This window comes from Hylaeus volcanicus, chromosome 4, assembly GCF_026283585.1.
Source record: "Hylaeus volcanicus isolate JK05 chromosome 4, UHH_iyHylVolc1.0_haploid, whole genome shotgun sequence".
Classification (NCBI taxonomy): domain Eukaryota; kingdom Metazoa; phylum Arthropoda; class Insecta; order Hymenoptera; family Colletidae; genus Hylaeus; species Hylaeus volcanicus.
In genome coordinates, this window is record NC_071979.1 from 10,153,009 (window position 1) to 10,180,518 (window position 27,510).

At 44.0% G+C, this 27,510-nt stretch overlaps 1 protein-coding gene across 1 annotated transcript; it reads left to right on the forward strand.

Moving 5' to 3' along the window:
* Nucleotides 1–449: 449 nt before the first annotated feature.
* LOC128875091 (beta-1,4-glucuronyltransferase 1) lies at nt 450–23,999 on the forward strand. The gene is made up of 4 exons (XM_054120422.1): nt 450–725; nt 10,141–11,117; nt 11,247–11,427; nt 20,267–23,999. The coding sequence occupies exons 1-4, from the start codon at nt 615–617 to the stop codon at nt 20,471–20,473; spliced, it is 1,476 nt and encodes a 491-aa protein (XP_053976397.1). The 5' UTR covers nt 450–614; the 3' UTR covers nt 20,474–23,999.
* Nucleotides 24,000–27,510: the final 3,511 nt, after the last annotated feature.

Here is a 27,510-nt window from a genome sequence, read left to right on the forward strand (position 1 = left end):
ATAATCGAAACGAGGAGTTCCATGGAAGTATTAATTTTGGAGATTCGTTCACACGTGATCCGTATCGTGCGATGAACGTTTGGAGGCGTAACTGATATAGTAAATACTCGAACATTAAAAAAATGTCAAGATTCGAGCGATTAATATCCCATAGTCGATTAAACCTCCAGAGCGGTGTACAAGCTGCGCACCTGCACAAGGTGGCTCTGGACGCGGGCGCGGAAGTTGGCAAACTCGTAAGAAACCCGAAGTACTCAAAACGCAACCGACTGCGCTGGAGCTGGTATGCAGAAATTAGCAACGTATCTCGAGTAAATTTATCGCGGACGGATTAAGATTGACCGTAGAAGAGCGTTGGAAATAATCGATTCCCAACAGCCGCACATGCGTGCCGGAGAACGCGCCTGTGGCGCCTCTGACGATGGCTGCGCGCGCTCGCGTAGACTGTCACCGTTTCGGCATAGGCGTAAACAAACGCGCGCATTTTTTTGTTCTCACGAGGCATCGTCCCCGGTTATAAGAAACGGTCCCGTACCTCGTGGGCGTGGTCGTGACAGTGACGCAAACGGTGCTCACGTGGGTGCAGCTGTGTTGTGCGCGGTTTGATATGTTGAATGTACGGGGTGCGAGGCCAACGACAGAGGTTGGCACAGACTGATTTCGCCGTCAGACTGCCGCCAAGAGGGGAGGTCTGTCTCGCGTGTCAATACACATCAATGGTTCAGGTGAGTGACGTTTCAGAGCCTTTAAACGATTCGTAATTTATTCGTTATCGTCGTTGCGCGAAATCGATCGTCGATACGTAACTATTTCACGGGGGTGAACTTGTGGCTGAATGTTGTCGTGCATCGGTCGCCGAGCGAACGACCATCGCGTGCGAGATGTCGCCACTTGGAGGTCGTAAGGTGAACGATGTCACTGCGCTCACGTGGCTTCGTATCTTCGCACCCTCTCTGCGTGACCTTGTTGCTTAGTCCCCTCCATGGTTCCACTTTTCAGGTCTCTTTTTTTAGATCCTCTTGTGACGGTGTCCGTGACGAAAGTTGCGGATCTAATGCAAACTTTTTTTCAATGAGTTTTACACGTGGTGTTACGATAAATTTGGAGGTACGTTGGTGGGAAAGGCTTTCGAGATTGATAAGTGTTAGCGTCGGTATCAAGGTTTTATCGACGTTTCGTCGTGGTACACGGGCTGGCAACCTTTCAAGCTAAAAGACACGTTATGTACATACACATATATCCATACACGTATAGATTTACTTACTTATATCCTCGCTGCTGATACATGCATTCAAAATGGTGGCCTCGAGGACCAGCTTGTGCAACGGAAAATATATTCATGTGTTTGATCCTGCCACCCCTTTTCATAAAAAATGTTGCTCTCCTCCAATCTAGATACTATTAATCCAATCGAGGTCTCGAAAATTCTCATGGGTTAAGCGAGCACCGTAAACCCTTAGCTGGCTCGTTGTGGCTCTTTATGTAAATGGATAATAGGTCTCTCCCCAGCACTTGGCCGGGTTCCTAGACAACCAGTACGTACGTACATTGCAACGCCGAAGGGCAGTTCATTAACTGCCGGACTCTGGTTCGATGAGAGCTACGGAGAGCCGAATGGCTTTGAAGTGGCGGACGCCTCGAGGGCGTCCACTGCTGAACAATGAGAATTATCTTGTCTTTCTCTCTCTCCCTTTCACCCAACCCCCTTGCCCTACACTCCTCTCTTCCTTCTTTACTTACACCCTTTCCGTCTCCATATTCGTCTCTTTTCATACGTATACGCGTACGTGTTAGCGCAGCCTGGCGCCGTTAATTGAGCCGCTCCGGGCGAGGAAACAATCATCCCTGGATTGCCATATATGAAAGCGATCTTAATGAATGGACGGATGAGGAGTATCGAAGTGTGTCCCTGATGCTCGATGCCAATTATTGTGGTCAGAGAGCGAAACGGAATAGTCGTCTATCGTCGATACAGCTGCATAATTACGGCCAGAAACGAAGCGCAAATGTCATCTCGAGTCGGACACAATAAGGGTAGATTGAAAATTGTTCGCACGGTACGGGGGATGAGAATGGAAATTCGCGCGAATCACGACACGTGAAACGGAGCCATGGTTGGAAATTATCTTTCTGCTTCGTTGCTACCATTTGTTAGTAGCCACTTGGACGATGGTTTAAACTATTTAACTAATGATAAGAATGTTAATTTGTTTCCATCTAATTGTTAAACACGTTACATATCCGTTTATATATATATATATACGAATATAAACGATAAACCTCCACGAGAAGGAAGAGTGGCAGCCAGTAACTCCATGCGTGACTTCCACTGCTCGTAGCAGTTTCGTATCAGATTATGGTTATGGCAGCTTACCTAATGACTCGCTATCAAAATAATTGTCGACGGCACGGTAATCGCTCGCGGTGCATAACTAGAGTTCCCTAAACGCCGAGCATTATCCACTGATTTAACAACCTTCTGCATTTTACCTCTCTAATTGAGTTGCTTGCATATATTTTAACACACTGAAACGCCTAATAACGAAATTGTCAATGAGAAATAAATAAATTGCTCGTAACTTTTTATTCATCGATTACCCTTGCGAATATATCGAACGTAGGTTAATGTTTTCATTCGTTTCTTTGCATCAATATTCAGCGATCAATTGCGCATTTATCGAACCCGTAAATACATCCAGACGATGAGTAAAATTAGAAACCCGAACATATATATATATATACCTACTACTGTTTCTAAATCCAACATGCATCCGCGTGTAGTATCGGTCTTCTTGTTAACACAACTCTTTATTGAGAATATCGATGCAGCATGATACGCCCACGTATAAATCACAAGTATCCGATATATTGGATGCGTCACACGTGATCATGGAAAAGAGAATATCGTATCTCAATATGTACAGCTTCTTTGGAACGTGTCCGTATTTTCTGCTACGTTTAGACAAATCTCTACACTTGATGTGCATTTTTAACGCTTCGAAACGTCCTCGTGAAATTGTCGATTCTATTTCTTTATCTTCATTTCCAATGAATTTTACATTTTACTTCGTAGACCATAAAGGGAGTCCTGTGCTTTGAATTAATTAGTAAACTTCCTCCCATTTGCTTCCAATCGAATTCTTCCGTGAAACCTCAAGTTTACCTTGATCTGGCAAAAATGAGTTGGTCGAAATTCGATGGTCTACGATCGATGGTCTACGATCGATGATCGACCATTGGTCGTCGACAAACTACCGGCTAGCTTGTGGTGAGATTACGGAGCGTTTGACGAGTCCCTGTCAGTTCCGATACGTGCAATTTAACCGCCTCGTAGATAGTATCTCTCGGCAGGTGCGTATATCGGAAATGATTCGTTCAATCGGATACGCACCCCGATGGCGGTGAACGGTAGCTGCTGTAGATCGATAGATAGAATTTCTCTTGTTCGTCCGGTAACTTGTTTGATTTCAATCATTTTCGAGTGTTTTCAATACATTTTCGAAGTGTTTTCGACTGGCGTCCGTGGTATATTGTTTTATCGTTTCCGAGGGTTCTGAATGGGGTCGACGCGACGGATATACAAATCGATAACGTCGAATTACACCCCTCTCTACCTTCGTCTGATGTTCCTAGCGCATGTTGAATTATTTTCTCTGACTATTCCACGCTTCTGTCACGCGATTCGTTTATTTTCACCGCGATACTGCTCGCTTGCTATTCGACCAATTTGACACAATGTTTTTAATCGAACGAAACCGTCGATGAACATTTTACGGCGCACAGTACTGCCTTCGCGCGTTGTTTTATTTTTTTTTTCTCTATCATGGGTCAACAAAATGTTGAATTTTATAGAGACAAAATTTCCTAAAGGAATATCCGACGTGCTTCGAGCTCGAAATAAAATTAATGTCGATGGGGATTAACGATCTATGTTAACGTAGGAATTTCGCGTATATTGAGTTCAAGAAACTAGGAGCTGGCTGCAACTGTTCTTAAATTGGATGCATTTTACTTAATTCCACATCGGGGAGGAGTTAATTATGTATGCCTTTCATTAGACGGGCGATACGACTATTTGTTTTCAGCCGTTTTCCCGCGACTGGCTGAGTGTATGTTTTTTCAGTTATTTAACCGTAAAATTGCGAAATGTGCTCGCAAATATGTTACGCGTTTATTTTTGATAGATCAGTGTGTATTTTTATATCCGTTGAAATGTGTTCCACGTTGCGACGTTATAGTAATTAAAAAGCGCTCATATTATGTTATACATGTATGAGTGTAGCTTAAACTTTTTTCATTTTTCACTCCAAAGTTAAAAGTTGTTTTTATTTTATATTTTGTTTCTCGTATCAACCTGGTACCTGGTCACGTTGAAATAACAATACCAGGATCTTCACTGCCAAACTTTCATACGTAGAGTACTAAAAAAAAGTGGTCCAAGTGCTCACTGAAGAAATATGCGAAGTAGATGCTCAATCACCATTTTTGAACGCCTCACTTCCTATATACATAGCTACCTAAGCTAACAAACAATTCAGCCACGTTATCTTATGACCTTTGGCCCGTGTCTCGGTTTTCCACATAGGACGCGTTACCTTTCGCAAACGTAGGTACACTTGTTTACGCGACGTTTCCCGTGGCACTATTTAAGCATGCGAAACAAAACGCGGCAACTGTTTCTTCAGCATTCTTCCGCGGAACGCTGTCCGCTACTTAGTTCCCGTGCACGACAAAGCTCTGCTAATTACGCGACGTGAAAGCACGCGCGACGTCTCTTGACACGATTTACACTTCCAGAAAACAGAAAGAAGGGTAGTCGCGGGGTTTTGCGCACGGGGGGATGGGGGACGCGTGTTTTCGCGTCCAGGCTTCTTCTTTTCCTCGCTTCTTCCTGTTCCAAGCGTGCCTGTTCGTGGCAGATCTGAGAATCACGGCTTGTTTAATTATCTCGGTAGTTATGCTAAGCAAATACGTGCACCGGGGGGGAAAATTGAAGACCTGCTAATTATCGCGTAAAGACGCAAGAAGAACAGGAAGCGAAAGAAGAAGAGGAAGGAAGCGGGAGCGACGAAGAATCCGAGGTAAAAAAAAAAAAAGAAAATAAACGTGGCGAAACGACTGCCATGGGACGAACGAGAGAGTTGGGGAGAGCAGTCGTTTAATTGCAGCGGTTCACCACTCGACAAAAGTGGCTTTCGTGCTTTCTGGATTACGATAGTTATGCCTGACCCCCAGCTATGAAAAGAAATTCCTTTTCGAGATCTCATCGGAGCCGAGTAATTATTTTTTTCTTCTATGTATATCCGGAACCGACCGTTCGCAATTAGCGGTGTGGTGTCACGACGTCGGCGTAGGTTAGGTCGACGCGAAATCTCCGTCGAACTATCGCTACAGCCCGAGGTGTTTCCCGCGAGTTCGATGATACGCACGTTCGCTTATCTTCTCGTGGAAGAAGGGGGCTGCGATTCGTTTATTATCACAAACCGCATCTCCTACCCAATACCCCTTTCATCGAGTGCATTCGAGTAGAGAGAGGCCGAGGCCATAGAGGCGGCTACGTCGTTTCAGCCGCGGCGAAAGAAAAAGACCGAGAATGGGGTAGGAGGGAGTTTCAAAGAATTTCCAATTCTCAGCTTTTCAGCGCCGCCGCCGACGCCTTCGACGCTTCGTTTGTGCGCGAGAACCAGAAGGATGAAGATGGGAAGTGTGGCGAAACAGGAAAGGTTGGAAGAACTGGGGGATGATGGCGGTCGAAGGGAGAGTTGCCGTAATGAATGGTATTCAGTTTATTCTGGGCTAAGTTACGTTGCCGGCGACGTTGCACCGGCATCCAGCCACTGAACTAGAAGTAAAATGGGACTGTAGGAAAATTGAAAGGCGGAATTTACTCTTTATCCCTGCCTCCGATCTTCGCAGCCGTATTCCTCCCTTTCTAGTCTGCGACGGGTCTTTAACCCATCCTTCTGTTATATCTATCCGCCTCTCTTCGTTCCTGTCTTAGCGCGTAAATCGCGAGTCAGGGATGAAAAACTCGATGTGTACATCAACTATTCAGTACCTTTGAGACCGGTTTTCAAGGGATGTTCGAACTCAATGCGAATGTGCCTGCCGATAGGAAGGCCGACGTCTGCGTTCATCGTCGAGAAACGCGTTGAATTTTTCGTATGGACGATCCGCTGCGATTTCCAAGCAAATTTAACTTCACCACGCTCGGGTTGTTGATTGCCGCGTTGGTGTGATATAGCGACGGAAAATAGAGGAAAGTATTAATTGTTCGCGAACTCCTATAGGCTATCAATAGTGGATTATATTTTCCATTCGAACGAAATGATTCCGTGCTAAATAACACAGGGGAATTATTTGTAGACAGATCGTAGATATCGATGCATAGTATTAAATCAACGTTGAGGCAGAGTCACTATTTTTGAGTATCAAAATTGCTGAATTATTTCTCTCCATTAAACTGGTATTTCCTCTCCACCTACTTTTTTTTTATTAACGACGTGGATCGACTTCAAAGGATAAACATCGTCGAACGGTGCGTTAAAAATCATTTGACGCGAGTCGATGCGTGACGCCGTGCTTTGGGGTCGTTAAACGCATTCTCCGCACCGTTTGTTACACGCTGGAATCGCGATTACAGGAAGGATAGAGTTCCGCTCGAAAACATACGAGAGGAACAAGTATGGCGAATCGTGCTTTCAAGCCTTCGTCCTGCATCGTACACTCGATACCGACAAAGCCTGCCCCTGTGGTTCGTGTGTGACCTAACGAAAGCCCAAGTACACAATTTGATAATGGGTTAGCTGTGTAACGTGCACACATTTGCCTGCCTGTTGTACACGCGGGCGCACACGGGACACACTGAATCAGTAATAACAACGTGTTTGCATAATCAATCATGCTCTTTCTCCTGTTTCTTCTTCCCCCTAGCTCATTACGGTGCCATGTTCTCGAGATGGAGAAGATCGGGGGTGGATAACATTATCCTTTCAACTGAACACACGTTTTCGTTCCATTTGTTTACCTTGTTAAAGGATGTTGGTATGTGTCGGTAGACGAATGTGTTTGGGAGCCTCTGTGACTTGTCTTCTCTCAAAAGGAGGAGCGCAGTAATATATCTCAAATTTCTTTTGGTAGAGGAAGATCATTTCTTTTTTGTACTCTCCAGATTACACGTTAAATTCCATTCGATGAATTTTATTAAACCCGTTAAATTGAATTAAATCTGTCAGATACAATTTTTATGTGAAAACCCTCGAAAATTATTATTCGCAGGTGTTTACAAATATTCATTATTTGACAGCTCGGTATGTATTTTAGTAGAAACCGTGACGGTTGACTCGACACGCGTCAGCACAGGTACACCCCCATGGCTCGTCACAGTTAATAGTATGCAAATGAATATTCCGGTGCGCAGCACGCAAATAAATGCGGTAAGCTAAATATGGAGACGTCTGTCTCCCTTTCTCCTTTCAGTCTTCTAATCCCCCTTTTTTCCGCGTCGCGTCAGAATAAGTTAATACGTCTGCGTAAACGCGACGGAAACGCCTCTCGAGCTTCAGGTACTACGAAGGGCGGTAGGAATTTCCTCGCGTTTTACAGTACGGTGCACAGTTCTACGGGAGGTTAGTTTCGGCTTGTAAAAATCTCAACTTGCAACGGACGCACCGAGTACTCTATTTCTTCCCCTCTTTCTTTTTTCTACCTTAGGACCGCATACGTACCGAGACTGCGACTTATAAATGGTGAAGTGCGCTCCACACCTGTGGAGAGGCTGAACACACACGCGGCTGCGTTGCTGTTTAGCTGCTACTAAGAATTTTAATCTACTAATAATTATAATTTCAGCTTCGCGTTTGCTCGCATTTTTCATTTGTAATCTGCGATCGTAGGACTCGAGGCATTCCTTCCAGAAATATTCTCTTTAGTTCCCAACTGTCTATATGATCGTATAGTGCGAGTACCATTACTCGTGTAATATTTACGCGTTGTTTCGCGCGGTTTCGATAAAGACGCTATTGTAAGTTCCGATTATCTTGTCAAAGGCGTGAACTATTTTGTTAGTTAAATACTCCGGCTGTGGAGGTGGCGCCGCGTACCTTGTACACGAGCTCGACTTTAACGGGCCTTGGGAAATCGTACGATCCATTATCGTTCTAACTGTTGTTTTCAAGCGAAATTTCACTGGATTCCGCCGGGAGTTCTGCTGTGCACTTTGGTCTCTCCTTCACAATACCTACAACCGTAATTGCGCTATTATTACGAGTGTCGCGGTCCGTCGCCGCGATTCCTATTTTTCAGCCATTTATGCAGCTGCGAACTCTATTTCGATAGCAAATCGGCTGCGTACACTCCAAGGTCTTATTTGTTTTGAAATATTAGCCTTCGATACCACCTTTGTATAGCTACTTAATTTACCTTTGTTCGTTCTATTTGACGACTTTATGCACCATACGAGAAATAAGAATATGCATAAGTGCAAATAAAAGTACTTTCGAATATTTAATTAAACTCTTGCGTTTCTACGGAAATTGCACACTCGTTTGAAAATTTATTTAATACACCCAGCCTCTCATTGCGTTAATTTCAGCGGAACGAAGAAAAAAAATTAGAAATCTAATTGTTCGCGAAACTGTTCTTTGGAAAAATATTCTATATTTTTAGATAATTAAATTTTGTTCAAAGCTGCATTTTAATTACTCCATTAATATCGCTGATACGTCGTCGTAGTTGTCTGCACGCAGTAATTGTTTAAATTACTTCCCCCTTTTTTCATACCGGTAAACGTAAAATCCACCGGGACCGAAGGTCTAATGAAGTTTTACCGCGCAAGGAAAAGTCACTATTTACATAGTAGAACTTCATTAAACCCGTCGGCCCCTGTGGGTTTATATGCGTTCTGTTTTATTGTTTTCCTTCCTTGAAATACAATTTTATAGAAGTCATTTCAGACCTCGTTGTATATCATCCTCCGAGACGCGGAATTTTTATTGCCAGAGTCGTTTAACTCAGAATACGTAGGCCATACTTGCGGGTTAATTTACTCGTAATTAAACATTTATTTCGATTATTGCAACTGGTAAGCCAAGTTACAAAAAACAAACGCATTTGTAAAGTAACTTTGATCCAGTGAAGTCTGTACACATTTCTGTGACGCATTTCCTTTGAAACAGACATCGACTGGGTCGAATCACCGGAAGTATGATCAATCGTGTCTATGTGCGATATTAATGCGATCGATGCTCTTTCCCGTAAGTCGGTCAAGGCTTTCCGGATGCATTTCTATTTCTGTTTTAAGTTTCATCGCGATATCTAATATCGTCAAACAAAGGAAGAAAACGTTGGAGGAGAATTATTTCTGTCACGGAGACAAGTTTCGATGTTTGAAAGACTAGGTGACGACCAACGAAGTAATATTGTTTGCAAATTCTCATCGCACTGCAGGTGATCGAGTTAGACAGTTGAACACGAGTTTAGCGCGAACGTAGTTTTATTCACTTTCGAGTCTTAACTTTGTTCTCTCCTTAGACGGAATAGTTTTCGTGTATTTGTAAGGAAAATTTGCCGAGGAACACATTTGTTCGATAGATCTCTCTATTTTCTCATGCAAAGACTACTTCACTATCAAAGAAACACTGGAGCACTTTGAATCATAACGTGACGTTTCATTATTCATCAAGAATATGTGCGAACGTTTGAGACTATTGGTCTGTATAATTAACAACTGGATTAGTTCTCCAATGACCGTAACAAAGCAAAGAAGATCTCGATAATTGTAGAGCCGGTTAGAGTTAGACTAACATCCCCTAACAGTTTACCAGAGTTCGGTGTTTCATTTTTGCATTGCCTCTGACAGCAAGAAACTGACGACGTGGTAATTAGAGCAATAAAACAAGCAACCAACTCTGTTTTAGACAGACCAAATACGCTGTTGCCGGGGGACTTGGTTTCTTATCGTAAAACTTGTTCGCGCGATGTTTTACGATGAACTAACCGTTATATGATTTTTGTCGGTGAAACGATTATACGAAGTTCCAAAGTAATAAGCACGAAGCAAAGATATTTCATAAATTTAGCACTTTAATGTTTTTCCATGCGAATACCATTGAAACGAAGTATGCGAATTTTTGTTTACAGTTGGGATGCCGACCATGGAACCTCAGTTTGACCAGCGTGGTTATCCTGGCGCTTTCGAACATGTTGCTGACATTCCTGCTACTGCAGTCGGAGACCTGCATCCCAGACGACGTGCCCAGAGATTTGGAAGTCATAAACGCTATAACAGAGTGGAGCCTCGGTACCTTGATCAAGGAACAGCAACAGCAGTCAGACTGCATCACGCAAGATTATCAGCCACTGGTAGTTGACGCGAGCAGTTTGAAGCTGAACATAAAGCTGGGTAGATGGGACGCCCGTAGATTGTTTCGTACCTTCGATCACGTTTTGGTGGGCAGTAATTTTTTCGAGTTGTCGCAGACGTATCGCGTATGCTTGGCCACGCAGAGCTCGGTGGAGAAGTTGCACTCGGTTGTTCAAGCAGCTCATCATTGGACAGGGCCCATGTCGGTGGCTCTCTACGTGGCTGGCGACGAAGAGTTCGAGGTTCTTCAGAAGTACCTGGTGTACCTTAGAAAATGCTACGAACCGATTAGGGAAAGGATCACCTTCTCCTTGGCCGTGCCAAGGGTCAGACCGCCAAAGAAGCAGCCGCGCGACTACGAGCTGCCAGAAGCGGTGGATTGTGCCAAACCGGAAGCAACGTTGAACGAGCTGATGAACGGAATTTCGAACGAGCAGATGAACTGGCGGATACGCAATGTCTATCCACAGAATCATATGAGAAATCTAGCCAGGAAGAACTGTCAGTCCGATTACGTGTTCCTGACGGACGTCGACATTGTGCCGAGCTTCAACTTGACGGGAGCGCTGGACGAGTTCCTCAGGACCGATAGCTGTGATAAGTGCGCCTACGTGATACCGACGTACGAGCTGGACTCGCGCGTGAGATTTCCTCAGAATAAAACGGAGCTGGTCAGGCTGGCGAGGAAAGGGCTGGCTAGACCTTTTCACCAGAAGGTCTTCATCCACAATCAGTTTGCCACCAATTTTACCAGGTAGGGTTTCTTCGAGATTATTCGGAGGCATGATCTTTTGACCTCGAGATATGAAATATTTTTGTGTATTTTGATATATTATCGTTAGAGATAATTTATGGTCAATGTATTTTTATTTGTTGATTTTAGGTGGACACTGGACGCTTCCCCGAACCATAGATATTTTGGAAACGTGAAGAGTGGCAAGGTTTACATCAGTCACGACGTGACGAATTTTGAATTCCTTTACGAACCCTTTTACGTCGCGAGAGATATCGTTCCACCTCACGACGAAAGGTTCATGGGCTACGGGTACACCAGGAACACCCAGGTATGTATTCATCTAACAAGTGGTTAATTCTTTAAAGGCTTAGTAAATGTTACCACTAGGCGCACGATATTTCAGTCAACGTTTATGCCAGAGCGATAAAGAGACGTCTAAAAAAAGCCAGATGAAAGGTGTTGCACCAAGGGGTATTTGTTTGGAACGCGTTAAAGAGAAACTTTCGCGAAAGCCACAAGTGGGGCTGGTTAGGTACGCGCCAGGCTAGAAAGCCTGAAACAACTGAGACCGCAAAGTCTAAAATCTGAATATTCTACTTATATAAACATCGAAACCTCGTTCATAACTGCACGAAATTATAAGAGGGCGGTCACTCGAAATTTTTAAATTCGTTAAAACATTTTTTGAAAAATATCACTTTATAGAGTACGATAGGACGTAACATTTATTCTTATATCTAAAGATCTTATTACAATTACTTAACCACAATTTTTTAATTCTTTCGTCTGTAGCAGGATTCCTACTAGCTATTAGCTTGATCTCAGCCAGAGGAAAGCGGCGTGAATCGAATTAAAGTTCGAGGAACGGATTTATATCGCGGAGCAGCTTATTTTTAATTATTCGCTTCGTGTTTTTTCCCTCCTCTTTTTGTGACGCCAGGAACATTCGAACAAACTAGAATTCACGTATCCAGCGGGCGTTATTAGAAAGCGGCGAAATGAAAAAATGTATGTTTGCACGGTACATAGAAAACACCGCTGGCGGCTACAGGTGTATGCGTCGGTGGGAATCGGATGTATACCAGGGGGGTAACTGAATAGGGAGGTACACGTGATAGTTTGGGAGTACGAAACTCGAACGGGCAAATCCCGTGCCAGCCAGGTACGTTAATTGAATTACATATTACCATTATTGTCGTTATCGTACGATGGAGGCTCGTTTTACAAAACAAGCATTATACAATTTCAACTTGATACATCTCACGCCCGTCTAATCGAACGTTTGCATATCGAGGACGCGCGTTCATCGGTTCCTCCGCTCGCCTGGAGGGTAATTCGTGTTTCAAACTGTATTTTCCGAGCCCGTTAACAATGTACGGTGAAAACTTCTAACGGTTCTCGCGGCTAAACGTCGAACTAACTCTCGGAACTTTTCTGTTGCGTGGAAATATGGTAAATTCCGAATTCGATTTGTCCATGAAAATTATACATCGCTTTAGCGTATGGCGGTTTTAGTTTGAATAAAAGAACCTAAATCGTGTTCAGCCGACACCCGTAACAAAACGCTGCTCGACGTTACGTTTAATCGCGACCAGATGAATCAGAGTGACGGAGTCGTTCGGAGAGACGGGTCGGGGCGTTTTCACGGATAATGCATCCAGACTTTTCCAATGACGGTGACGCTCGCGGAACGACCCCGTTCGTGGCTTCCCGGTTGGAAATAACGAAATTCCATCGTGTGGCGAAAATCCGCGCGCGACGTACCCTCGCCCGTATTCCGTAAAACGAAGTATGCCGCAGCGACGGCAATAAAACGGACGTAAATCTACGCGGGCCACGTAGCACGCGGTAACAGCGGTGCAAAACAGGCGTGCAGCCGCCGTGTACACGGGCGCGAATGTAAACCGGTGTACGGGGTTGCAAGCGTAACACGCCAACCCCTACCGAGAGCTACGTACCCAGTGCATTGGTATTCGCGTCTTCGCTGCGGTTCGTTCGCACAACATTCACTTCCCACGGAGGAATGAGAATGGATATCGTTCGTTTCCCGTACCCTCTTGTATCTCGTCCTACTCGAGCTCGCCCTCGGTGACGTTGCCATCGCGGGGACGTCCCTCCTCTATCCAATACAATTTTGTCGTGGCATTCTTCCGTCGCACGGGCCGCTTTCCCTCGACCTTCGTGCTCTTCCGTTTGCTCCGTTTTGTCCTTTTCAGATGATGTCGCTAGCGTTAACGTCACTCACCAGCTGAAATCGTAAAAGTAATATCAAAACGTTACGTCTCAAAATGTTTACTTCTTGTTCACTTTGGTTTCAATTTTCAAAACAGCTTTTAAAAAAAAAAAAAATAAAAAAAAAAGACAGAGGGACACAATTTTAATCGAACGCATCGCAATATTTGCAATTAATTAAGCCGTCGAACAGCTTGACTGTATCATCCGAATGATGGCCTGGATTCCTTTCGATGAATTTTTAACGATTTGGCGAACCGTATTTTTTAATTGGACTAGCAATTTAAAGAGGCAATTGTTTCCGATATCCAGGGGCTGTCTCTTCCTCGATGCGTTATCCCCCTATCGTGCCACGTTCGAGGTGATTGATTCGCTATCGTGATTCAATTCCGCAGATAAACTCGCCCTCGAGAGATTCATTATTGTCGTATTTATCGATCTCGGCAATCAACGTCACGAACGAATTGGATTCGTCTATCTAATCGCAGCGGCGTATTGAATTGATCCTAGCTCCTCTGCCTGGGAACTGTACTTTCTTGACGAGGCGACTGAGGATCCTCTAACGTGGTCTATCATTTTCATTTAGCCGTTTCTCGATATCGTAACAGGATGATCCTTAACTACCGGGGGCGGTTGATTCAAGACCATTGTCTCTGGGACGACTTTGCTATCGAATAGGACTATTGACCGAGCTTTTAAGGCGGATAAAATTGTATGGAAAGTTCCGTCTGATATTTGCGACGCTATCATAGATATTGGTCTCTTATTTATTAATTTTACATGCATCGAAAAACAAGCTCGAATCGTGACCAATCCATCTAAGGTTATGCTTCGAAGAGATTTTTCTCGAGATTTGGACTCGAATCAAATGGTAAGAAGATAGCGCCGATTCACCTGACTAGCTTGTCTTCCTCGATTGAGCGATTACCTCTGTGCGAGGTCGTCAATCAGGCAACGGCCGTTCGGTTTGAATGGCGCGATTCGATTAGTCGAGTCCATTGAAAGCGAACGAGGCACGAAGCTATTTCCACAGCTCGTGCCCCGTTCAGCGACGAATGCGAATTAAATTTTGTCGAAAAGATTAACGGGCTCTATTAAAAGTTTACCGAGCTCGTTCCACCGCCGATTCGCCGTCCACGCCCCCGAGACGAAGCGTATCTCATTATTCCCGATATTTCTTTCTTTCGCTTCGTTTCCGCCGTTTATTAGCCGGATAAAATTGCTCATTAAGCGCTCGCTGGTATCGATACGTTGTAATTAACTCAATTCCGATATAGAACTTCCGTTGAACTTTTCCAGGGACAAGAGGTTCCTAAAGTGCATGGATCTAATAAACGAAAGACTCGATCCGTCCGTCTCCGATTTTAACCTACTTTTGCGCGATGCTATGTTGCGGGTCCGTGTTGCTGTGCGCCAGACGGTGGATGTGACGAATCGATACTCTTCGCGACCTAAGTTATTCGATTAACACACCTGTATCTGCGCGAATTAGAATTTCTGAAAGGAGGATATTAGCAAGTGGTCAATTGTAGGGCATCTAAATTATTAACAAGGCATCGTCCTGTATGTCTTAGCTCTCAGGTTAATGTCGGAACGACGCTTTAGCTTAATAAATTACCAATTCTTCGTTGTGTGCTCGTTAATCTCCGATGAACACGCTTACCGTATATACATACCCCTACTCTCAGCCAACACCATTACAAAATAGATTACCTTTGCCAGCGGGTACTTAATAATTTAAGCGCATTACTCTCGCGTATAACGTCTCGTAAAAATTCAATACATTGAACGAAAACTTCGTAACGTTCAGCCAGCCCGTATACCGGTTGTTTTAATAAACTTTACGACCGTGATGGTAATAATACACTCTCGGTCGACTCCATCGCAAAAGCTTCGCTATCTCCATCGTTTAACGCATAGTAATTTAAGCGGCTGCGCTGGTTTATATCTCTCTTTAAGAGAGTTTGCGCGGGTAAATCCCGCGCATTAAAATCTCATGGTAATGTTCATCCACTGTGCCGAACTCTTTGAAATGGACCGGCTTCGCGATTCCTCCAATCACAGTCGCCGTTTCGATCATCTTTCGCGCACCTTCGCCCCACCGTGAAAATGTAAGACGAGCGAAGACGCGTTACATTAGCCTTATTTTCGTGGATTTATACCGACGTGCGACTGCATAAAGCTCAATTATCAGATTCACTCAACGATTCCCACTCCGTGGCTCGTTTTACGTGCCTGCTGCTATCTGGAAAAATTATGCGACGACGCCTGTTTACCGAACTCCGCGAGGTCCCGTGGATGCGTCGTCACGTATGTCCTTAATGCGTGGATCTTCCCCCAGGTCTCACCAACGAATTTCGAATGGGAAGGGCTGCGTTATTTTTCGAAAAGGGAACATCGGTTTTCGTGCGCGTGCTCCGGGATCTAGTGGAAGATTAGTCGAGCGAAATCGCGTTCCCCTCGTTCGTTTGGAATCGAAATTGCGAAATGGTTCCCGCTGGTTCTTTTTCCGTGAAACGCGTTATTCGTAAAACCGCGGTTGGTAGAGTAAACTGAGAATTATATTGGCTCGAAAAAGTATTTGCGCAGTTTTTTTGAAGATAACTGTACCGCGTTAATGTCATGTGTACATGTTTCAGTGTTTTCTTTATGCCAATATGTTGAGTTAGAAATGCTACTAATTTACCATGCGAAAAGAACGACCACGGGGAGTAAAAAAATCACCCTCTGCTGATGGCAGCCGTCGATACGGCGCGGGCGTCGCTTATTTTCATTCAAGCGATACGCTAAAGCCCCGTTTACCAACGAGCACATAATCCCCTACGCGAGGGTAATGTCTTCATCCCCTCGTTAAATTTAATCACCCAAATTCTCCAGGAACACCAGGATCGAATAAAATATATTAGGTGGTAGCGTGGCGTGTCATGATCTTAATGGTTCGCGGTAGAGATGGTGGCCTCCCCGCCGATGTCCAACCGTGAAATTAACCTGAACACATTTCCCCAAGGTACACACAACGTAAACCGTCCCTACCTGCGATGTCCAGTTCCGTTTCCCTTGTATTTCTCCACCACGTGTACCAGCACAGGAAAATTGCGACATTTGGCAAAGATTGCCCGAACTTTTCAATTGAGAATTCTCTAAACGGTGTCTAACCCGTTATAAAGTAAATAGCAACATTAAAAGAAAACTGCAAAGAAAATTAGCGCGAAATTATTCACGCATTGCGCCGTATTCCGCGGAATGTTCTCCTCTTCCTCGCGAGGGAATCAACGGCTTTGTTTGTTGCGAAATGAATTTCCCAAGAAAATTCGAGGCAACGAAAGGTAGCGAGTTTCTAATTCTTGAGGGCAAAGCTTAGCAACGCGAAATTCCTTCCGTTTGTTATCCAGCTTTCCCTTTAGACCAGAAATAATTTCACAGTGTTTCGCTTGATAACCTCTAGCCCGTTTCTGTGCGCACACGTACACACGCGATGGTACCTATAAATAAACAGAATAGTCAGTGTTCTATACGTGTGCGTGCACGAGTCTACGAAGGTTAATGATTAGTGGAAACACAGACCGGGCTGTGTACGTTTCAACGTTCCGAATCCCCTATTCGCCGAGTAGAAATCCAGAGAAACAAGCAAAACCGAAGAATGGAGTATGCTCGGCGTGGCCTCGTGAAAGAACGATTGCTGGCTACGTTTACGGAAATTCCGTAAATTTACATTGGTACATCGCGCGTTATCGTTTGAGCAGACCACCGCGAAAATGCGGCTTGCGTGGTTGCGTTAAATTCCCAGATGATTCCGTTTGCTTGTGAAAAGTTTTCCAGCAGTTGCTGGCCGCAATGCCCGCAGTTTCGGATGCTCCGAGTTTTGTTGGCCGCGTTACATCAACGCGAGAATCAAAGTTGCTTGTTTGATTACGGAAACAAGATTTTTCCGTGCATTGTGTTATAGAGTTTGGTAGATTCGAGGACACGCAATCGGAATGGTCAGAATTGGTTTATGACGCGAACGTGATTCCTTCGCTCTGTTTAGGATTAAGTAACCCGCACATTTGCTGCGGTGGCATTCACGGTTATTTATACTTGGGAAGCTAGATATTATACATAGTTAGGAAATTGTGGAACTCCTGATAATCTATAGAATAATCCTTCTTGATAAGCTCCCTTGTCGAAGGATGTAATGATTTGGATTATTCAAGGCTACGTTCCTTAGCCCTCTATTGCATCATCTCCATCTTTCGAAACAGGAATTACTTATTGGTTATTTATACGTCTACGAATGAATCAGTGCTACAACTATCGAAAATAAAATGTTTTATTTAGCTACAATCCGCGTGTGTCTATTGCAGGTGGAATATATGCAAATAAAACTGCTTTTATAAAGTCTAACCTCATTCGTCTCCATGTATTCAGGAACCTGTTCACACCTCGATAATAACGTACAGGAAAGTTTCGCCCGCCATCGCGTAATTGTCTGCGTTCTCGTGTAATTGTTTCGTATGGCCCTTGTCGCGGAAATAGGATTCTTCGACAAAAGCAAAGTGTCCGTGCCAGCTAATTAGGAAGATACGTCAACTCGTTATGTTGTTTAATGTAATCTGTGTTCTCTCGAAACTCGGGACAAACTGGCGGCCCGAGGAGTGGCTCGTGTTGCAAGAGCCAGAAATGCTTTACATCCCTGCCGCAAGAATGTGACCCGCGGGAAACGCCGCGAAGGGAATTAATTCTCGTCCACTGACTAATTAAGACGAATAATCGCGGGTAATACGCGTTACGCGAATAATTCAGTTTTACTAATCAACGTGCCAAGTGCCCGCATCGAGGCAGGTGTCCGAGTATAATTAACGCTGACGGTTGTACATGTTTCATTTTTGTAGATACCCTCGCTCTATGAAATTAAAGTCATTATCTAATTACACACAATTAACTTATAGCGCAGTAGGAAGGGAAAAAATCTTACCACCAACGAAAGTGTAGGGCTGGTTAATTCGGTGATTATTACTGTCTCATGACTTTAGCATAATTAACGCAGTAGTTGCCTAACCGACAGACTCAACGTAACAGAAGCTGTCATAGTCTGTCTCCCTGGTGTTACCTACGTATAATTATTCACTGGTACGTCCCGAGATAGGGAACTGAAAATTACATGCCGTCTATATCAGTTCCTTTTAATGTTGCCATAGGCGTCATGGCCGCATTTCCACCGAACCAGATGCAGTGTTTTTCTGCGTTAATTACAATCAACCTCGTGCCATCCACGAATCTCGTTATTTTCTCTTTCATGAATCTATCTTTTCCAAGCAACCACTCTTTCTTCCATTCTGACTTTCAATGTTTCTCATTCTATTGTAAAGCTTTCGAATTATATTTGGCTTAAGACGGTCGATCGATGCAGTCTCCTGGAATTTAATTTGAAATACAGCCCAGCGACAGAAGGCGTTGTTCAATGATGGATCAATCGTCGAAGCGCAATCGTTCCTCTATCTCCGGCTGGTAATCACGGCTTGTCTGCCAGCTTTGCGTACAGCTGTCATGTATGATTCGCCATTGTTACGTACGATTATTCACGAAGACCCATCCAGACTGTAGGAACAGCAAGACCGGATCCCGTCTGTTAGGACTGTCTGACCTGTCTCAGTTGGCGGACCGCGGAGCGAGATTGCCAGGCGGTGTGCTTGTTCTCTTCCTCCTTGGCATCTAGCGGCACCTAGCCGTTCCAACGTCGGAAACACCGTGTTTCCCGTGGAAATGTCACTATCCCCGGGATATCTACGCGATGCGGCGTTACCAGAAACTTCACTCGTGGTTTGCGCGTTACCAAGCAAAAAACTTACGTAACACACAAAGGGGGTTACCACGGCAGGAAAATAATTTCGCCAACTTCGCCACGCCGTTTTTCGCATGTGGCCGTTTTTAATTTCACGAAGGAAACAACCCGAAAAGACATCCACTGCACCCGGGGAAAATACACATTTTCTAAAAGTTCTATTATCATGCGCACACGCGCGTTGTAGGAAACGCGAATTTTAGAGTAATTTTTTACCGCAACCAAAAATTAGATTTTATTTCGGACGTTTTATTTTGTAAATCTCAAAGGTTCACGTTTCAACCCAGGGTCCATGTTAAACCGTTTCGAGTAATTTACTCCTGACGTTATTAAAAATTGACTTTCCCTCGTACATTTATTAACCCATGCACCTTCACAAGTTTATAAAAGAGAGACTCTTCTCATATTTTGGCCGTGGTATGCGCAGTCAGACGGATTCATCATTCTCCTAACCTTTTTATTCGCTTTCGCAAAGAAGATACACATAATTACCCTACTTTACGTTCTTTTCCTCCAAACGATCGATATAATCGTCCTATTGGCACCCGCATAATCGTGGGCGCGTATTTGCAAGGTAAATAGCGGCGTGCGTTTACGGTGTTGCATGGGTGCTAGACGAACCGAGGAAATCTCTGCTCTGTGAAATTCGAACTTGAAATGCAAAGCATCAAATCGCGAGGCTGAGTTGCAAAGAATTTGGTTCGGTCGTTTACAACTTTATCCCTCCCCAGCTGCTGGTGCCACGAATCAAGGTCATAAGCTTAACGTTAGTTTTCTAATAATTAGTTATAAAAACAATAGAAAAATAATAAAAGTTACAGTGGAACTTTGGTAAGTGCCTGTTTGATGGATATCCATTAAGAATATCTTTATTCTTGTGCGATCAAGTTTCGTTTCTCGCTTAGCACATGCTCCTCGTTATATAGAATGAGAGGTAAATACAGCAATCGACGGGGTGAGCTTTCACATGCCTGGCTCTCGTTAAATACCTCTTCTCGAATAAGCCTCCACAGCTTCCAACCCAGGCATTTATCGAACGTCCACCTTTTTGTACAGAGAAATGCCAAGCCACAAATTTCGACTTTTCTATTAACGACGTCCCCTTTTTGTACAGGTGTACGAGATGTTCGTTGCTGGGTATCAATTTAAGGTTCTCTCGCCAGTGTTCACCGGGCACTGGGGTCTGCAGACCAGAAAGAGCAGACCAGCGTGGCGCGAGCGACAGAACAGTGCCAACAGAAAGCATTTCGAGACGTTCAAGAAGGAGGTTTTCGCTCGTTACATGCGGGATCCCCTGAAAATGATCAAGAACGTCAAGTGACGAAAGTTTCGTTGGAGATTTCGTTAATCGAACGCAAGATCCTATTCGCCGTCCTTTTTATTCGGTTGCAACGCATGAACCTAACCAGTAGACGCGACCATCGCTTTTCGTTTACAGAGAAGTCTGTAGGTTGTAATGTTTTACCTGACATGGTGCCGTGATATTACAGCGAGACCTTTAAAATGAATTTTTTCTACGTAACAGAAGACGAAAGCTCAAGGGTCGAAAAGTTTACATATAACACTCGATTGTTGGAGAACGATAGATTGGTTGAAACCGATTAAGCGTTTGCCTGGTTGTTGTTTAACTGTGACGATTGTTACTGAACTTGAATTTTCGGGGTGTTTTTCTTAACTTGGAGGCATGCAGAGATCAGGTAGGTAATCTTTGAGCAAGTCTGAAGGGTGGAATGATAGATCAGAAACATACAAATCGCAAAGTTGCATTTAAAATTCTAAATCTGCGGTCTAGTCGGTATCTGTTTTTTCAAACAGTGTCGTAACCGTTTAGGTTGAAGCTTAACCTCGTAGCGTATCGGAAACTCTATACTCGTTGGAGGTCTAATAGGTATCGATTGATTGTTCTATTTTTCACACCGTAATCAAGACCAGATCGTTTTCTATATATTTTGTATTCTGTACTGTATCGCGAAGCGCACTCGGAAACCTCGAACAATCAATGAACGTATATCACTACCTAGTTCGTGTTACATTGTCTATCACCTCTTTGCGACGAGAATTGAAACATGTGGCAAGATTATATTCGCAATAAGCAGGACACATGATCTTAAACTATGAAATTCGTACGACTCTACTCAGTTACCCTATATGCCGCGAGTGAATTACACGATGGGTCATCCCTTTTGATACTCACTGTACCGTAACATAGATTAGCATCACTAAACGCGACATTCGAGCCCTCGAGTTCTGTTCATAGCGAACAATGTCCTAAGTCCTTTCGTGTTCACGATTCCAAGTGACTTAGTCCAGGTATAGGATATTCACAAGCAATGTTTTTATATACAACGTCTAGAAAGACCAAAAATAATTGATTTAAATACATCGTAGCACTATGCATTAATATTAATTCTTCGTTCACTATTTTACACTCTGAACAAAGATATTCACTCGTGCCACGTGTAATGGATATTCGAATCGTAGACCAGAGGCTTTCGTCTCGAAGATTGTATTTTTCACAGCAGCTTTTATTCGTAGATAGGAAAACTAACCCGAAGTTCTGATCCGTCTAGGCGAACTCCGATCCATACATTGTTTATTCGACACATCGTACACGCTGCACGGAAATATTTGACTCGCGTCATAGCAAAGAATATCGAAGTTGCAGTCCAGCAAATGTTTTCGTTTCTGGCTGGTACCTTCCACTGGCTATACCTGCTATTTCCGTCCCCGCTCAATCGGTGACATATCATATCTAGATAGGCAATTACAATGTTCGCACCCAGCAAACCCTGTTTTCTACTATCTTGGAGGAGGTGCAATGGTGCAATCGATGTAGGCCTCGGACACCAAGTTTAACATCATATTGCATCCATGTCAACACCGATCACACGTGATCGTACACCTGATACATACACGGGTCTATGTGCGGATTAAATTGTCCTAAGACACTTACAGGATTCTGGGTGGCCAGGATCGTAATTAGTACTAAGACTGTTAACGAAGAGATACGATAGTCCAGGGCCTAAGGTGCTTTCTTTCAAACAATTGATAGCGTTTGCACTCGTGCAGAACTGAACAAAATTTATCTTAATCTCCAAGATGTACATAATCATCGTGCAAAAAGAAAAAGTCAAAATTCCCATTCATTTCTACATAATTGAAACCCCAATGATGGCTTAACTTCACTTGAAGCGCGCGAGGTTGTTTTCATCGCATAGCATACCTAATGGTGATCGTGTTAATCGCGAGAGTGAAAAATCACGGTCATCGATGTCGAGGGTGCGGAAGGGAAGAAAGCAGAGTGAAAAAAGAAGGGAGGCTCGCGTGCAGGAGATGTAGGGTCGAGGCAATCAAGTAGCCGCGATCAGCGTCGATGGCGGCGCGGTACACGAGGCTTCCGGTTCGTCGATTCGCCCGAACGATGCCAACCCAGCTTGCTGCTTCCACTCACGAATCCCCAAAGTCATCAGAGACTGGCATGCGGGATCGCGGAATAAATATCCGTCGAGGTTCGCGGCACGTACACGGTGCACGAGCAAGAAAACGAGGCTGAGGGAACTTAAGCGAACGTACCTCGTTAGCCGTCTGTGATTTAAGAGGGCGGGGAGTCTAAGTTCAAGATCGATTCAGCCGTTTCAGCGTCGCGGTGTTTTTGGAATGGGCGTCGAAACGATCCTGGAAGACGAGCGGGATATTTGCGAGAACGAGTGGCGAGCTGAAGAACACGATTGCTCATCCGTGACCAAGCGCTGCTCACTCGATGCTTTTAGGCAGGACCGAATTTTGTTAGCCTGACTGTTCGATACCATCGTAAAAGTATAAAATGAACACTTTCTAAAATTTTATAGTCAATTTGTACCCTGTATTAAGGCGAGGCGAAAGCCTTTTCTGATTTTTATTCCTCTTTCCTATGTTCCTTTTAGGTTAAATAAGAGTATTCAAGTTTTATAACATGTTATGCGTATATGCCATCTTGTAACTCTTGAATCGAACTTTGGAACTCTTGCATTTTACGAATGGAAGTTCAAGAAATCTGTTCTGGATGGAACCCGGATCCCTTTAATGTATAATGCATCGAGTAAGCCTATCCTGATTGTCATCGATTGGCACGCGTTGAATTTTGAATGTTTTCGAACAAGAGAACTGCTAAGTCAGGCATAAGGAAATTAATAATTCCGCAGGCAGGGTCGAGAAGCATTCCCCTTACTTTATGGGAACACTCAGGGCAGATCACTCGAGCTTAGGAACGTACCTACAGACGGATCAAAGTCAATCGGCTGCTAAAGGCCACTCACTTGACTCCGGAGTATGTCAGATACGACGTTTGCGAGGTAGCATGAGAGGTAGAGTGATGGGGACAGTCGAAAGATACGATCGAGATTGACAGTGTGTCTCTGATCGAAAATAATACAAGGAAAATGAATTACAGTCCAAACATAGTCGAACGCTTCTGTTCGACAGCTTGCGATATCGAGAAGATCGAAAAGTCATACTTTTCCGTAGACGTTATACTCTCGTTTTCCCAGTGATACTGCCACCATTTATTACAATAGCCCGATGTTATCCTTTGTGTACAATTTCTCGAAGCAAAAAGAAAACGGACAAATAGTCTCGATGGAACATTTTGCTTTCGTGCATTTTTAAATCATCCCATTCCACATCTTACCCCGCTGTCTATAATACTTGCTCAACCATTCGTCACTGGTAACCGTTGTATGTGTAATTGGAACATTTTAAGGCACAGAGTAATTATATATTATAATGTTTGTACGAATATATGTTAACGGCCAAAAGTAATTGTAAGACGTGAAGATTACTGTTAAAACACAATAAATCAATACACAGTATCCATGGAACATTCCTCCCTGTCGACCGATCCTTCAAGCGTAGGTTTCCGATTAAGAATGGTATTTGAGTAATTTCTCCTTTTTACTTTCCCTACGAACCTGACATTTTTCTATCAGGATTTTCCAAGCGACCGTTGGAAAAGGAAGGAGTTCTCTTCATACAACGTAGCAAGAGGTGCGATAAGGGATGCAAACAATTTATATGCCTTCGATCCTTGTTATGAAGCTCAGAGGAACGTGCTGTGGGATTAGGGCATTTCCGAGGAAATTGTCATAATGCCGTGTAATCCGATTTCGTTCTATGTCAATATTGAACGACGCGAGTATGAAACAAGGTTGGTATACTGTAACTAGACTCCGTATTAAATGCATCTCGTCGCGTATCGAAACATTACGAATAGATTAGTGGTAGCAGCAACGATTCTGTTACGTTAATCTAAATTCGTGTGCAGCATTTCAATATTTGCAATTCATTTATCACTTTTTATTGCACAAAGTACGCTCTACTGGCGCGGGTTGCATGGATCACACCGTTATTCCCAGGATTTTCGAATGCTTTGTACAATTTCGAGTTGCTTTGCTACACCCAACGGAATTCATCAGCCGTAACGAACGCACCCGTGTTTCCGTTTTGGCGCGCGTCGTTCCGCGATTCGTCCTCCCGTCGACACGTTCCGTTTCGCCTACCAAAACCGGAAGCGTCGCGACGCAGCCTGCAAAAGTGGCTGTCGCGCTGTGCACGGCCTCGCCCAACACGGAGGAGAGAGCAGACTAATTCTGTCTAATCTCGAGTAATCTGGATTAATCTCGCGCAATCCAACGACAGCTTCCTCGACGTAGAGCGCCAGGATAGGTTCGTTTTCAATTAGGGAGAGCATTTCGCTGATGGCGCCTCGCTCTCGTTCGGGGGTACTCGACCGAAACTCTCGGCTCGGAGACCCGAAAACTTGGCGAATTCTCGCGACGGATCTGCCGACGGAACGAATCGCGCGGATAATCCGGGGGGCCTCGTTCCAGCGATAAATCGTGCGCCATTATAACTTCTGTGAAAGCGTGTCCACGCGAGGGATGTTCGTGTGCTAGGTGGTTGGAATAGGGAAGAGAGAGAGAGAGAGAGAGAGGGGGGGGGGGTAGGAAAAGAGAATGTGTGGGTTTTATCGTTTAACCAATTTGTAACATTATTACTTGGGAATCGAATTCAAATAAAATACTGGTAATAAGAATGAATTTTCTACTTTTCCGTGTGATGCAAATCGGTTAAGATGATCCTCGCATGCGTCCGTGTTCCACCATACTTCCGCGACGGGTTTAGAGACTTTTTTTTCCCTCGTAGATCCGATCAGTTACGGAGCTAATGGAGTCAAGTTGATGTTAATGTGCTTTAATCGAGCGTCAATAAGCGACGATAGCTGCGGACGATAACTAGAGGACTTCCTGGCGTCGATGACAGCGACAAATAATTATATTACGTCGTTAAGGCGGCATGAAGCAACTGCTTTGCAGGTAAATCGTCGTGGAAGCATACAACGTAAAATACGCTTTAAATATTCAGCGTTCTAGGTAAACGTTAATCGGTCGAGAAGGCAATTGCCTCGAGTAGAACATACAGTTTTATCATGGGAAATAACGGTGCAGCCGCGACTTCTCACAAGTTCGGATCAGCGATCACTTCGCTGATTTCTGTATCACAATGGCCACGGTGGCCATTATGGGACAGCATCCTGGGGGAGTAAACGTTGCCAAGAGGACGCCAATTGACCGTGTAATCGCTGTCTTCAATCTTATCGCAGTACACCTTTAACATCAATCTGGAAAGTGCTCTTTTGAACCGCACAATAATAGGCATTGTTCGTACGGCGGAATCAACGTCGACGGGGACGGCATTCAACTGCTTGTACTTTTAAGAATATTCGAGCCTCGACTTTCCGAATTTTTCTAACAGTCCAAACAGCGAGACGCGAGTTATCGTGCCTCGGAATAGCCGTCGATCGATTCGTCGTCGAGAACGACGCGCTTTCAAACGGAACGTCAATCTTCCTTGACGGGAATTGCTTCAGCGATGATCAGCGACGTTCGCCTGTCCCAGTTGAGTAAAGATTTTCCAAAAGTAACTCAGGATCATGTTTATTAATAGAGTACTAAAGGTATGGAAATATTCCATTTTTTTTTTTTTATTTGAAAAAGAAGAAAATAATTCTTGTTAAAAACTTGGACTCAAGGAGTTAAAGGTATGATTGCAATATTTATTCATATGTGGCTTATCGTGGCAATGCGACTACGTTTGTCCACTCCAGGTATAGAAAACGTTTTTGGTCGGCGTAATGCTCGCGGATAGGATCACGCATGTGGATATAACTCGAATACGCGGCACAGCTCCCGGAACAAAAGCGATTGGTTCCTCTGCGATGCGTCGTTTCAATCCATTTCGACCAGAATTTTCACCAGACTTGACGAAAAGCGCGTTCGATGGCGTGGGTCCGTGTGAAATTCGTCGAAAAGTCGCGCCGATGGAAGAAAAACATGATCTGCGTGCGCAAACAATTCTGTCAACGAATTTCATTTCGCCGCGATGTAAATTTGTATCCGTTCGGTCGAACGGAGGGAAAGAGGATCCAATTAAAACAGAATACTGCTGCCAGCGGACCGCGTTGCGTTCTCGGAAAGTCTGGGAAATACAAACGTCGGTGGCTATTCACTTTCGGTCTACTCGTTGGTCAAAATTTGTCTTTCTATTCGCTCGAGTGCCGTTGGTTTGTCTACGGGGCATTTTATTACCGTTGCTATTTTTGTAACACCTGTGGTACGCGAATTGGATGAAATTCTACGTGCGATATCAGAGTAACCCTGTTACGAGAATTGTCATATAAAGTTGTTCTTTCTACCGAATTTAATAGTACCATTGTCAGTATCGATTAATAAATTAGTTTAAGATATAATGAAAATGACTGTGGAAACTATCGCTGAACCCACGGAAATGATGTATTTTCATTCTACATATAAAGTTTTCACTATAAACGGAAACATTTGCTTCATCTTTCAGGGAATAAACGTTCATGGAAAATCAAAATTTCGAGTATCCCCGACAAAGCATCGAAGCTCCAAAGGAATCGAAATTTTCATGTTCCTCGGTAAGACAATATCGGTGGTTGAATAGGATCTTACGTTACAGACGCCGAGCATCGTTTATGGGGACTTGGAAGGCTTCCGTCGGGATGTATGAAGATCCTGGAACGGTCGTTACGAATAATGCTTCCATAACATCGTCCGTCGTTCCGGGATTTCAATTGTTAAGCCCCCGGAACTGAGAACTCGTTCACGATGAAGAATAGTAAAGATGAAGAGTCCCAGGCGCATACTTCTACTTTCGTCATTTGGATCTGGAGATAAAGAGAACTTTTGTACATCAAAGATTTTGGGATCGAACGTAGATTTCGAAAAATATTATTTATTTCAGAGGAGAAAGCACTTTTCGTTATATTCCCGCACAATTTCTAATAAATCTCCCCAGCAA

What these genes read in the sequence shown, in the direction of transcription:
- LOC128875091 (XM_054120422.1), top strand. Translation starts at nt 615, where the DNA reads ATGTACGGGGTGCGAGGCCAACGACAGAGGTTGGCACAGACTGATTTC. An exon ending in AATACACATCAATGGTTCAG is followed by an intron (nt 726 to 10,140) that starts GTGAGTGACGTT and finishes TTTTGTTTACAG; the next exon opens with TTGGGATGCCGACCATGGAA. An exon ending in TTTGCCACCAATTTTACCAG is followed by an intron (nt 11,118 to 11,246) that starts GTAGGGTTTCTT and finishes TGTTGATTTTAG; the next exon opens with GTGGACACTGGACGCTTCCC.